General features: G+C 32.1%; 1 protein-coding gene and 1 long non-coding RNA gene across 2 annotated transcripts in view; one reads left to right on the forward strand and one right to left on the reverse strand.

The window, feature by feature from the left end:
- Nucleotides 1–186: 186 nt before the first annotated feature.
- Nucleotides 187–14,786, forward strand: part of LOC108766379 (shootin-1) — an 18,815-nt gene continuing 4,215 nt past the window's right edge. Inside the window, exons 1-7 of the mRNA XM_018515643.1 lie at nt 187–559; nt 9,636–10,067; nt 11,402–11,515; nt 13,434–13,528; nt 13,702–13,855; nt 13,990–14,118; nt 14,190–14,335. Of these exons, the coding sequence (XP_018371145.1) occupies nt 9,641–10,067; nt 11,402–11,515; nt 13,434–13,528; nt 13,702–13,855; nt 13,990–14,118; nt 14,190–14,335 (1,065 nt within the window). The 5' untranslated portion in view covers nt 187–559; nt 9,636–9,640. The remainder of the gene's footprint in view (nt 560–9,635; nt 10,068–11,401; nt 11,516–13,433; nt 13,529–13,701; nt 13,856–13,989; nt 14,119–14,189; nt 14,336–14,786) is intronic.
- LOC108766388 (uncharacterized) lies at nt 6,891–8,778 on the reverse strand. The gene is made up of 4 exons (XR_001940369.1): nt 8,713–8,778; nt 7,918–8,473; nt 7,181–7,688; nt 6,891–7,104 (listed from the first exon to the last, which is right to left on the reverse strand). It is a non-coding gene; the product is annotated as an uncharacterized LOC108766388 (long non-coding RNA).

Below are 14,786 nucleotides of genomic sequence, written 5' to 3' on the forward strand. Positions count from 1 at the left end.
ATCCATATTTCTTTAAATTTTAGCTATTTATTTCTTCAAATTTTAATGTTCAAATGTTGGCTAAACTCCATATTTCTTTTGTATTAAAGTATTCCCCTCTCACTGCCCGCCTCAGCCTTACAACCTCCTTAATGCTAATCCGTTATCCAAATTGCGATAAAACCTTCAACATCGAGCAACGTTACATCGAAGGCTACCGCGTAGTACGCTGCGCGGAAGGTGCGTGTGTGAGTGCGTGCACACTCGATCGGTTTTCCTTAAAGAAAACACCGCTCTCCCGCATTCTTTTTCGCGTATAGTCTCTGCGATGCCACGAGATAATGTAACGTTACAACCGCCAATACAACGAGGCACGCCGCACGCGCTCCCGGTCAGCCCGGCCCTCCCGCACGAAGTCAGTACGCTCGTGGACGTGCGCCGGAGAGAACGTATGTACGAGTTTCTGGCCACAGTCCGAGTCCAACCGTGCGGCACTCGAAGTGCTGAATCCATCGCGAGGGCGAGGGAAGAAAGAAAGAAACTGACACTTTCGACCTCACGTAATAGTGCAACGAACAAAGTGAGTGCAACCATCTGTCGCTCATAAGAAAAAAAATTTATCTCATTGTCTCGGTCATGTGATCTTCGTGTCGATCATCTTCGCGAGTCAATTCGCGAGGAACCGCGTGATTTCGAGAAGAGTGATCACTTGCGATTATTCGTCTGCAACGGCGTGACTTGTGAGACGAATGAATGAGTCGCATGAATTACGAATCCGAATTCTGTATTTTTTTGAATGAGATCCAAAGGGTCCTCTACATAGAAGTCATAGACAGTTGTGGAGTCTTAAGTCATAGGAAACTGACCAATTCCAATCGAGTATTCTCCTTATATTTAATTGTGATTGGTTGGTTTCCTACGACTTAAGACTCCATGACCGTCTACGACTTCTATGTAGAGGACCCTTAAGTGTTTCACGTATAACAAACGGGCTGTACATCGTTCTTTGATGCAAAACTGGTAAAGTGAAAGGACTTCAGTGCTTACCGAACACATAATCTGACGTAAAACTCCAAAGTCCATTATGTCGCACATACACGACGTAATTGACAATTAAAAGTCATATACGGTCTTTGTTGCATCGTTCATTTTTTCTTTTTTCTCAATGTGGACAGAAAAAGAGCAGAAATGAACCGTGCAAGAAGTTCAACTAAGTCTAAAGCAGACTTTATATTGTGATTGGTATAAAAAAGAAAACGAAAATTACACACTCTGCATTTAATTAGATCTAAAATCGCACGTATGACTCACGTGCGCGTTTGCGGAATTTTATTACTGCAAAAATACTTTGCGACATTCGATATTCGTTTTATTATAATAAAGAGACGCTTTTAATTTTATAAAAAAGTAAATCGAAATTTTTCTTAAGCAGAAAAAGAAAATGCTAAATTGACAGTGAACAAGAAATATTATACAAAATAAATGTATTCTGTTACAAAATGTTACAAAAGAAAGATATTTTTACATTAAAATTATCATTCAATTATATTCAAATAATCTATAATGTCTAAATAAATTTACAATGATAGAACAACGAATTGCATGTTCCTTTGCTAATTCCTTTTAAACGTGACGTGTGTCAAAGATTCTTGACTTGTCATTTCAGTTATGATACGTATGTAGAGCGTTTACGTATGTAGATACGTTTTACTTAGAAGCATTATCTTCTATATTTTCTTAATATTGAATACTTAATTCTGAACTCGTAAATTTAGTCCGTGTACTATCAATCGGATTTTATCGAACATTTGGTTCACTACTCCTTAATGCATGACGTCGAATACCCGCATGCCAGTATTTATGCATACACTGTGTATATAGAAATGTATATGTAAAATTAACGTGCGGTGCAACGATCAATGACATTAGGTATACTGTAGTGAGTGTAGTGAATGCGAGGCAAAAAAAAATGATTGCAAGTGTTAATAGCTCGATAAGCATAAAGTGTATAGGTACAATCGTTCTATTCCAAATTAAATTAAATCTTTCCTGATTTAAATAAAATGATTTTTAATACTGGAAAAATGAATAAGTTATAAAATTAAATAACGACTGGAAATTTAATTCTGTAGTCGCGTTAATTCGGCGCATTCTTTCTCTATAAATATAGATTAACTACTCATTTTGAGTATTAAAAGCATTGAACAACAGTGCCCATACAGCACAAAATTTACGGCAATATCACTGCAAAATCTGCGATGTTGCTGCAATTTTATGCTGTAGGGGTGCTTTTAATACTCAAAATGAATAATTAATAATTAACTTATACAAAATAAGTAATTAAATAACTCATGCAACATATAGAAGCTTGTAGTAACGTTTGCAATATGTTACTGCAATATTGCTGGAACGTTGCAATGTTGCTGCAATTTTGTTGTGAATGAGAAGTAATTTTCAGTATTAAATTGGCTAGTATTATGTAAATGGGATTTCTGTAAGAGTTCGATAAATCTCTTATTTGACTGTTATTTTATCGAGTACTGAATTAACCCTTACCGTACTAATATGGGTAATTAGTGACCGAGCGATTCCTATTCGTGCAAGTTTCTCGCAAGCTCGGTCAACCCGACGTTTGTTATTGCCGCGTAAAAAAAGTTTGTGATGGGGAGGATCCCTGTGCGCGGTGGTGCGACCCCGGCCGTCAATCTGCCTATGACTGACGTGCAGTTTAAGGCGACGTGAGACACTAGTGACCCTTGTGAATATAGCTTTTTTGTAAAAATAAAAATTGTGTCAAAATTATTATAAATATTCTATTTTCACTCTAAATTAATGTCTGAATGTTTGTTTTCATTAAAAATTTTTTTTTCTAAAAGAATTATTTATTTTTTAGACAAAATAGATAAAACTGAAGAGGCGAGTCACGCTTTTCTTTACATATTTATCTAAATGTATATTAAAATTTACATTTTTTTAATGAAAAAATACATTATTTTACAACAAAATAAAAAAATGCGTATTCTAACTCGATTTTTTCTATATGTCCTTTACTGAAAATTACTCGCATTCACGTGTTCAAATAATTCAACTTTTTGTAGAATTCGAAGTTCTAGTATTTTGTTTTTCATAACATCATATCTAAATTACAAAACCCTGGAGTGATTTTTTTATATTCATTTATTATGAAAAGTTATAATATTTTAAATCAAATGCCATTTTTTCCCAACTTACGAATCTTTCGGTAATTATAAATTATACTACATTTTATTATTTTCCAAAATGAAAAGTCAATATTTATTCTAGAATGTTGGAAGTATGTTGGTGAATTTTTAGAGATTTTTTGAATTATTTTGAAGAGGTGAGAAAAAACGAAGAGATTTTCTAGTGACCCTGGTTGGTATGGATGAGGCACCAAATTGTAGATAGTATGGTAAGGGTTAATACTCTATGTTTTCGCTTGTGTAAAACGGACTCCTATATTTTGAATGTTCTTTGAGAATACGTTTCAGTTTATCGATTTCAAAAAACATTGGACCGTCTTTCCTACTTTATGCATGCACTCCAATGCAAATGAAAGAATTAATTAACGTCTTGAATGTCGAATTGTGTATTCCACTGAAGTATCCCGTCTCGTTTTTCGCCTGAGCGAATTTTTGCGAGCCTTTCGAACTTTCGCACGGGGACGTTGATGTTGGCGGAAGTTAGAATGATAATTATCGTAACACCTGGCGGACTAGTTTAGGGAAACAACCGAAACCATTCAACCCTATGTCGTTTTAAGCCGATCGAGCCGCACGAGTCTCGACACAGACACGCATTCCGACGAATTAACTTTAAATGGCTCGCAGGAGAGTTATTTGCTTTACTCCCGCGAAGCTCAACACGTGCGTCTAAACCTAACTCTTAGGTATACTTTTGGTAGAGAATCCTATTTTAGAACGCACTAACCTCTATTCCGGCAACTCGTGTTTTGCGGCGTGAATGAATGTATATGTATATACGACAGATCTTATCAAGAGTATTCAATCTCTTTTTGCTAATAGCCGTAATATCATAAAACAATAAGTACATGAGGTATTGAACACAATAATAATTAATAATCGCAATAATCTTTATTTAAAATCTGATAATTTTTTATAAATTGATCACGGTAATATTGTACAATACTATCAATTCGATAATTTTTATGTTGTTAAATTATAAATAATAGTTAATAAAATATGGATATTCTCGAAATGCTTTTCTCTCTTTGTGAATTATATAATGTTAAATTAATTTATCGATATAATCTAATATATGAGATAACAATAGATAAATAAAAAATATTGGTAAAATATGGTCCGTACAATAAGAATTGGGCATATAAGAATATTTTGACATAGCAGTTATTTCAAACTTGTTGACTGTCGAGAGTGAGACAAATATGTATATTTTTAGAAATGTTCAATGTTATTAACCTTAACCGGTGATGATAATGCATTTGGGTAAGTTTATTTCTTGAGTAGTCGCATATTGCTCCCTTACTTCAAAAATAACAATTCAAAAACAATTTTTAAGTTATGACTATGAATGAGTTAAGTAAGTATTACATATCAATTCATCGAAAGTGAATTAACTTAACTTTATTAAAAAATCCTTAAAACATCAAAGCATAAAAAGAATGATTTTAAAAAATCGTCGAAATTGTTACAAGTTTAAAAACAGTGGGTTTAAGGATTGTGAATCGTAAATAATAAAATTATTATTGATCATGATATTTGATCAATGTTAAAAATATATTCTAATATTATTTGTTTAGCCAGTAATTTTCTGTTAAATTTAAAAATAGTTTTTATTTTTGTTTTTTGGCAAACTTAACTTTTTGAGTTGCACTCACTTTTGAAATAAGAAAGCAATACGTCAAAATTTAAATCGTGGCGCGTTATTTTTCTGTGAATGTCGATTATGCAATTTAATGAATTAACGATGATAGTGTTCATAAAGAATTTAAATACATATACAATACGTTTTAGGAATTTTGTTTCTTCGTCCAAGACACTTGTCAAAGTGACATATTCTCAAATATCAACGAAGGCATATCGATGTACTTATCGGAATCGATACATTTCGTATTCATTGGCGGATTCAGAAATTTCAAGAGGGATGCGCCACAAGCAAAATTTTGTTTAACAATAAGTCAAATATGAAAAGATGGAATATTAAACTATTATTTAAATTATTACATTAAAAAAAAGTATTATTTAAATGTATAATTCATAAAACGTTTTAGTTTAAATTATATTAATAAAAAATATATATATATAATGAAATCTGTTTTTTATATTTATATAGGAGTCCCTTAAACACACTAAAAAATACTTTTATAATATCAAAATTATGATTTCAGAAATATTATAAATAAAGATATATATAACATTTTGCTATAAATATTTTTTAAAAAAAGGTACTCTAAGGGGGTGGAGGCAGGTCGTGGTCCCGTGACCTCCCCATTGATCTACCAGTGTTCGTATTTAATGGCATAAAAAAGCCGTATCTTCTGTAAAATGACATAAAACAAAATACAATTTCAATAATACATCGATCTTTTACTTAAAAAGTGACAATCAAAAAAATTATATAAAAAACGTAATGTTTGAGTTATTATCATGAATGAATTAGGTGAACATTACCCTATATAAATTGTAAAAAAAGTGATCTTTAAAGTCGTGACAATTAAAAAAGGATGGTTTTTTTAAAGAATGATTGTGAAATAAAAATGACATTTGATCATAAGAACATATTATTTTTATTATTTACGATATTATTTCATTAGTCAATAATTTTCTGTCAAATTAAAAAATAATTTCTTTTTGTGAGAAGCTCAATCTTTTTATTTTTTAAGGAGACGATAAATTAATGCTTTTTCTTTTTTCACTGTTTATTTTAATAATAATAATGATGATAATAATGAAAAATTTTTTTACTAATTACATTCTCTCACGTATTTTATCAAAAAGGAAATTTTTTACGTAAATGATAGGTCTATTCGCGTTGTTTGTACTTTTTGCCCTTAGAATCTTTACTTTCTCTCTCTTCAATGCCCGAATATAGGGGAGAATGGGGGAATGCGGCGCACCTAAGGAAAAGTGGAATATTTACTATAAAAAACGTTTTAAACGCAATAAAAAACAAGGTAAAATTAAAGTTGAACTTCTCATCTATCACTGTATTTCAGATTTAATAATATTTTCACCTTGTAATATATGAAATTATTGCATTATAAAAGAAGTTTATTTGCGTCGTATTACTCAGCGCATCGTGTAATGTGGCGCACTACGGTTTCTATATTAAAGGATCGTTGGAATAAACACCTTTTCCTAATTTTGTGTTGAATTTTAGTTAAAAATTTCAATAAGAATGTAATGTTTATTTTATTCAATTATTAACGAGCATGCATAAAGCTTCAGAAAATCAGCCAACGTTAAAACTTTCTGAATAGATTGTCTATATGAGGTTAAATGAGGGATGAACAATGTTACAATAATTTTTATTCTTTATTCAGCATAAACCTATTGTTTGAAGATAGATATTCCAAGTAAATTACTTTTAATTTTTCAAAATAAACATTTCAGATAAGATAAACAACATAACGTATCATATACATTCTAAATATCAAAAATATAAGTGAAATCACAGAAAAATCAATTTATAATCAATCTTAATGTACTTATTTGTAAATAAAACTTTACTGCGCCATTTTAAGTAATATTAAATTAAATCTCTTCATAGAATGTTAAGAATATTGCAAATAATTTTTTTAAATAAATCACATTCTTAAATAATTAAGTAATTCTAATATTAAATTCAAATGTTTGTGTTCGCTTTCATTTTTTTCATACTATTTTCTTTCTTTTCCATTTTCCTTTTCTCCTTCATCTCTCTTTTTTTGTGAATTTCTTCTTCTTTCTCTGCTTTTTTTTTCTCTTAGTTCCTTTTTTAGACGATTTCTTGAATTTTCTCCGCCTTTATCTTTAATCATTGAATCTTCGAAAACACATGGATCAATGGGATAAATACCAGATGCTTTAAACCCATTTACAGCTTTATTGATAGAAGCAATTCTGTTATAAGCTTTTCCAAAAAGTTCTAATAAAGAATAATTGTTATAAATTTTTTGTTTCCGAATTTTGATCTTTCCTTGTTTAATAACAATTAAAATTACCTGGCAAATCAGAAGGTTGTATTTTCGTCAAGTTTTTTGATTTGATAAACAAATTGGCTTCTCGATAATATGCTCGCTTAAGAGGTCCAAAGAAACTTACGTCTAGAGGTTGCATTCGATGACTGGTATGCGGAGGTAATGAAAGCATATGTATGTAATTATACGTACAAAAACTGTAAGTTGACAATGAAATGTGACTATTATGATTATCCAACACCAACAACACTGGATTCTCCTTTGTTGATTAACACAATAAGCGAAATGTTGTAGCCAAATCATAAACATCTCTTCATTAGTCCAGCCATTTCGAGTGCATTTTATTATAGATCCTTCAGGTGCATGTCTTCCATATACGTAGAAAATTCTTTGTTTACAAAAAATGAACATAGGCTGTATATAGATTCCACTTGCACTCATTGCACAAATAACCATTGTAGTTCTCCCTCTTTCTCCTGATGTGATAGAAGCAACATGTTTTTGTCCCTTCGGAGCCAACTCTGTCAGTTTCCTTTAACAATAAATATTTTTAGATGTGATAAATAATACGTAATCACACACGCACGCACGCACTTTAAATACCACATACTTATAAATAAATTAAAAGTCCTTTACAAGAGAAAATTCTTTGAATAACAAAATACAGCAAAAATTGCCAAAATTCATATTAATAATTTATTTGAAAACGTAATTTATTTTGTTTATAATGTTACACATATTTGTCATTAAAATCATGTTACCTGAACCGTTGAAATACCAGTTTCATCCATATTAAATATTCTACTCGCTGGGAAGTGATAAGTATCCATAAGTTGCTGCAGATTTGTGTAGAATCTCAATACTTCGACTTTATTGAAGCCTCGTATCTACCTATACTTAATGCTTCAGGCTTTCTTGTGGTAACAGATGGATTACGTTTCAAAAAAACCTTCTAACCACGCTTTGCCAGCAATCCTCCAGTTTTGATTGAATTGATTCTTGATGTTGTTTCTTTCTGCCAGTTCGAATGCCATTTTTCTACATTGTTCAGGTGTGACTCCGTAAAAAATATTACACATCTTTAAAATGCGCTCTGCGACATGTCTTTCTTGTTCGACAGAAAAATAGCACCTTCTGCCCAGCACTGCTTTAGATACATTATTTGCTTTCATTCTTCTTCGCAATGTACTTTCTGGGATTCCAAACATTTTTGGCACTTTTCCCGATATGCGTTCCTTCAGAAACTGCTACGAGGGCAGATTTCAATTTATCAGAACTCCAACTGTCCTTTGTCGTCGTACGGCTACAAAGTCGCATCTGTAACAATATATGTACATAAAGAATATCATTTAAAAAACTTATTTTAAGAACAAATAATCGCATAAAGCTTGTTAAAGCTTATAAAGCAAAAATCATCGACCTAACCTCAAAATATAATCTCTCAAAATACTGTATATTTTCGTTTTTATTTCCTGAACGTGAATATTTGACGAATAAAATATGACAGATTTGTAAGAGAATAACTACGTTTTTTAAAACAAAAGTGCAATACTTACTTTTATATCAGCATAGGTAATCAAGTGAATCAACACCTCCGCGCTTTATCGCCATCTCAATGCGCTAGCCTACCCTACCATTTTAAACACGGTTTGCGCCGCGTTGCCCGCGCGCACGTTTCTTTAAAATTATTTATTATTGCAATTAAATAAACTATTATAAATATGAAAAAGTATAGGGCTTAAAACATTAAAAATTCAGCTTTCCAAATAATATCTTAATGTCATGAATTGATTTTGAAGAAACGAAATTATATGAATGTATTTGAGGTGCAAATCTGACAAGAAAAGTATATCATACTAAATTTAGACGATAAAAATTAAAAAACATAATGACTTGTTCTGAAATTTCGTATACATCATAGTTAAACATAATTGCATCAAACATTAATTTTCGTAGTGTCGGCCAATGCAAATTGCTACAATAACAATGCGCCGTATTGCCCACTGCGCCGCGTTACCCCATTCTCCCCTATAATTCACGTGGAATTACTGATGAAATTTAACGGAAATAAAAATAAGAAATAGTAATGTAGAATTCACGTGGATAAATTCACATCGATTTTGATTCTATGCAATCCACGTATAGTTAAACATAATTGCATCAAATAACATTAATTTTCGTATAGTGTCGGCCAATGCAAATTGCTACAATAACAATGCGCCGTAATCCGTATTGCTCACTGCGCCGCGTTACCCCATTCTCCCCTATATCTATTTATCTCGTTTTAAGTGCAAATATTTTTTGAGAATTTCAAACAACACGAACAGACTTAAAGTTTACATTGAATTTTTAGAAAAAGATACGCGGACTTAATACTCTAACCAAAAAATAGTCAATTTTGGAATTCTATCATATTTCATCGTGATCGTTACAATAAAGCTTAAAATAAACGAGATAACAAGTGTACTCATTTCCACAGGCATCATGAATAAGACGGAATTCAACATTGTTCTGAGCACGGAGCCACCGAGAACGTCTTCGAACGTGATTCACTCTCACATTCCGGTGCCGAGAATATCGGCCACAATCAAGGCTCAAGAGAGATGTCCTCCAAAGCGCAGAGGATCCTTCGAGAAGCTCGGCCGCGGGGCAGGCAATGTGGCAGCCCAAAGAGCGTCCTTCGAGAAGCTCGAAGCTTCAGTCGCACAGCTGAGGTCGCGCAATAACAACCAATTGTCGACCTCTAGCATCGAGATGCGAAAATCCGAGGAAAAGACGACGCCGGTGAATGTTTGTAAGAACGACGTCGTCAGACTCAACAGAAGCAACAGCTTTTTGGAAAGCAAGTGGAAGAGCAAATATGAGGATTCGGAAAAGAGGCGAAAACACCTGCTGCAGAAGAGCGAAGCTGGTAATTATTAATATTATTAAAAGCGTCGAATGTTGCGATAGTCAAACATAAAACTGATGTCATGTGGTTGTATAAATAATAGCTACTACTAGAATTTGAATCTATATTGATAAGTAGACATGTAGTGTCTTAATTACGTGCACACGCACACACGCACACGCACGCGCCACACGCGCACACACACGTATATATAAATTTATGAAGTGCGAGGTTTACATTATATCGAATTGATATTTCGAACGATTCAATGCGTGTTTATCATCCGATTTCATGATGAAACATTAAAGCGTTCTTATACTTCATAAGGTAAGAAAAGTGTGCAAACTTAAACGATTATTTATAAAATAATTAATTCGTATACATATTTATACTTGAATATATCGGAAACAAGATCACTTATTTTTGAAAATTCCTTCGATATGTGAATATAAGCTTATCAAATTATTCGGCGTTGATTTTTCTGTTAGACTTTTATTAACAAAAGTTTATAAATAATGGAAAGAGCGTGTTCATCACAGTTCACGGATAAATTGACTGAGAATGTCGTGTACTCGATTATCATGTCGTGATTCACTTCTGCATATAAAATGAAGACTATGACGCTGCACTAGTCACACTGTTTATACGCGATAGAATTATAAATCGACGGGGAAAAATATTACTTCTATATTCTTAAAACGGTATGTTGCATCGATTGATGGACGATTAGCCAGGCTGATCGATCGAATTTACATAAAAAGATCAGGAGGCGAGATATTTTAACAATTTTCTCAAAGTCGCTCGAATACGATTTATAATTAATTAATTAACAAACGCTTTGTAAACGATTCGTACATAATACATACCATATAACATGACGTGTCAGAGTTTCAGCAAGAATATTTAAAGATAATATTTGGAATATAACATCAAAAAGAAAAAAAATAAAATGATGGTAGAACAATAGGCTCATCCGAATTTTGCGCGAAACGTTAAAGTAACTTTCTACACGCATGTAGCCATATACAATTTTTTGCTTTTCTAATTGTTTGCTTTAACTGAAAAACTATTATATTATCACGGTTGATAAACATTCTATCATCGCTGGAATATGTATTTTGTTTCAATGTAAACTTTTTTCAGTACGATGACATCATCAATTGTTCCTCAATAGTTCTAAGGATTATGTGACCTTAATCTGATTGTCGACTTAATCGCGATGTTTGATGATAACTGACTCATCTAGCCTACGAACATCCGTACCGTTCCATAACTATAATAATTGGAAATAGAAATTAAAATATTTTACGATAAAATATTGCATTCTGTGTTATAATCTCGAACACCTTTTGCAGCAAATAAGGAGCACGTAGATTTGGAGAAAAAATATCAACAATTGCAGAGAGAAAATAACGTGCTGCAATCGCAAGTTCAAGAGAAGGAACAGAAGCTGCTAAAATTACGGACAGGTGCGTGGCTACCCCTACAGCACGAAATATTATAGCAATATTGCAGCAATATTTCAATAGTGCCCAATATTACAAAAATATTGCAGCAATATTGAAATTTTAATATTTTATTGGAAATATTGCAACAATATTGCAAAATATTGTAATTTTAATATTTTGTAGAAAAAATATTGCAATATATTATTGCAATATTACAATTCGATAAATAAGTACGCGGTCGTTACTGCCACGAAAGGGATACGTTTCTCGTAAGGAGAAAACGTCCAAGAGTCCTGTAAGAAGGAGTACGCAAATCGAGTTAGCAAGTTTCCTGGAGATTTCCAACCTTTTTTTAAGGCGTGTTCGGATTCCCACCCGAGGTGTCATGTTATTCTTGTTTAATATTCGGTAAACAACAAGAATGAAATGATACCTGGATGTACTCGGGGAATCTGAACAAAGCCTTGGATGTGCTTTCTAGGTCTCCGAATATTTTTTTGTTATAACTTTATCGTATGTATTTTGGAATACGATGCTAAACAATATGTTAGAAATTAATAAAAATAGAATAATTATTAAAACATTGCATAATGTTACAGCAATACTAGAAATTTAAAATGCCTATTACGGTCGAAGCTAGATCTTCGTTGCTTAAATAATTCAATCTTGAATTACTAATATATATTATAATATGTATGTATTTGCATATATACCATATTGTAGTCTTTTTCAAACTGCGCACCGAATTATTTTTCCGGTCTAAATAAACGCAATTAAAACTACTCTACTAATCGCGAATTAAATTGACAAGAAATTTAATAATTTGATGTTATCATCAAGCATCATATATTATAAAAATGTTAATATGTTAAAACTATTAATAAATTTATTGCGAAAAATATTACCTCGGCCGGGACTTGAATCTGGATCTCTTGTATTCCGTACGAGCGTCCTAAGCCATTAGACCACCGAGGCTTTAACATATTAACATCTTTATAATATATGATGCTTCATGGTAACATCAAATTATTAAATTGCTTGTCAATTTAATTCGCGATTACTAGAGTAGTTTTAATTGCGTCTATTAAGTCCGGAAAAATAATTCGGCGCGCAGTTTGAAAAACACTACAATATGGTATATATGCAAGTACATATATAGTATATATTAGTAATTCAAGATTGAATTATTTAAGCAACGAAGATCCAGCTTCGACCGTAATAGGCATTTTAAATTGCTAGTATTTATTGTGTTTCTCACATGGTCTAAAATAAAGATATTGTTACAGCAATATTTTATTTTTGCGAACATAGGAATATTGCTACAATATTGCAGCAATGTTTTATGAAATATTGCAATATTGTAGCAATATTTCTATGCCCATTAAAATAAAATATTGCTGCAATATTCTGCGATATTACTGCAATATTTAGAGAAATATTGCAGATATATTACTGCAACTTTATGCAATATTTTAATAATCCAATTTTATTAATTGCTAAAATTTTATTGTTTTGCGTCACATTCCAGAAGACGAAGTTATGATCAACTATAATAACAGTTAACTACTTTGTTGTACTGTTTTTTACTTAATTTCGTGTGTCATCTTGATTCTTTAAATAAAACTCACGAGACATATGAAAATATACGTGAGAATATATGCGGATGTGTATGCTAACTGATCAACATTATCAAGAAAAAAAACAATGTTTTCAGAAAAAGACAGAACTTAAAAAAAGAAAAATTTCAAAATTTTCCTGATGAAATCTGACAAAAGTTCATGAAAATTCCTAATTTTCAACACGCAGATAACAAAAATTCCTTACAAATTTTAAGTCTCAGGTTTTTTCAAGTGTAAACATCTTGTTGAAGAGTTTCATCTTATAATATATATAGCCGAATCTTCTCTAAAATTATTAAATTCTTGTTCCTTTCCCATAGTTTCTGAAGCAGTATGTAAAGAATACGAACAATTAAAACACCAATATGATGTGGAAACGAACGCAATGCATAAAGCTATGCAACAAGCCTCTCAGGTAACAATATATTCATGATAATTTAATTTGCGTATTATTTGTAATCTGTGTGGTGATACATAGAAAATATATTAAGTGATTTGTAATCTTAATCAATAACGAATGAGAATTGTTGTGATAACTAAATAAGTGATACGTAATTGTTGCAAAATAATATAGTTTTGTTATATTAGTGGTACCGACAAAATCGCGAGCTGAAGCGGAGATCTCAAATCATGGCGCAGAAGTTTCTACATAACAATCCAGATGAGTCATTGCATCTCGACATGTCCGACGAAGTGGACTCGAACTTCGAGGATTTGGATGACTTGAGGCAAACGGTGAAAGGTCAGTGCAACTAATTTTATTTGGTTTACGGAGATGTTACTTATATTTGCTCTTGAGATTGTGTTAACAACCGAGTTTAAACAAAATTAACGAATTAACAGTCCTAAATAAAATATTTGTTTTCACGTTTTCAGAACTGAGCGGTGAAATAGCACGATTACAAACGGAACTCCATTCCGCGCGACTTCAGGAGTTTGAGGCGCAGGAGCAGGTGACGCAGCTGACTACGCAGCTGGAAGAGGAAAGGGTCCTCCGACAAAAAGGTAAAATAAAATCTTTCATAATATCGTGATATGCAAAACGCAATAAACCTATCGATTCATTTCTGTTGTAGGCGAGGAAAAAATTAACGAAATGAAAGTGCACAAGGAAAACATGGAAAGAGTCACAAAAATGGTAGCCGAGGAAGTGCAGACCTTGAAGACGCAATACGATCGCGAAAGAGAAAGCGCCAAAATGCTGCAACTGGAAGCCAAAAGGGTGCGTCATTACGATCATCAATTTAATTTCATTATCATTATATATATATATATATATATATATAATATATATATAATTACACTGTTCGACAAAGGAAAAATCTAAAAATGGCCAATTTTGGCTGTGAACGGACACTTTTAAAATGCAGTTATGATCTTGAAAGTCCATACATTCATGAAAAAAAAGGCTTATTTACCTAAGAAAGCTTGGAAAACCTTTTCAAAATAATAAAGTAGATTGTTTGAACACTTTGAAAAATAATTCATTTTGTTACTATCGATGATTTAAGTATTGGGTATGGGAATAAGTTTCCGCCCTTTTTAAATGAAAAAGATGTATTTATTTAAACAAAACAATACAAAGTAAGTTCATTCAAAGTATGCTCCGTCAGAAGCGACAACTTTCCCCCACCTTTCAGGTAATAAACGGATTCCTCGAAGGAAGAAATCTG

Source organism: Trachymyrmex cornetzi, unplaced genomic scaffold (genome assembly GCF_001594075.2).
Source record: "Trachymyrmex cornetzi isolate Tcor2-1 unplaced genomic scaffold, Tcor1.1 scaffold118, whole genome shotgun sequence".
Classification (NCBI taxonomy): domain Eukaryota; kingdom Metazoa; phylum Arthropoda; class Insecta; order Hymenoptera; family Formicidae; genus Trachymyrmex; species Trachymyrmex cornetzi.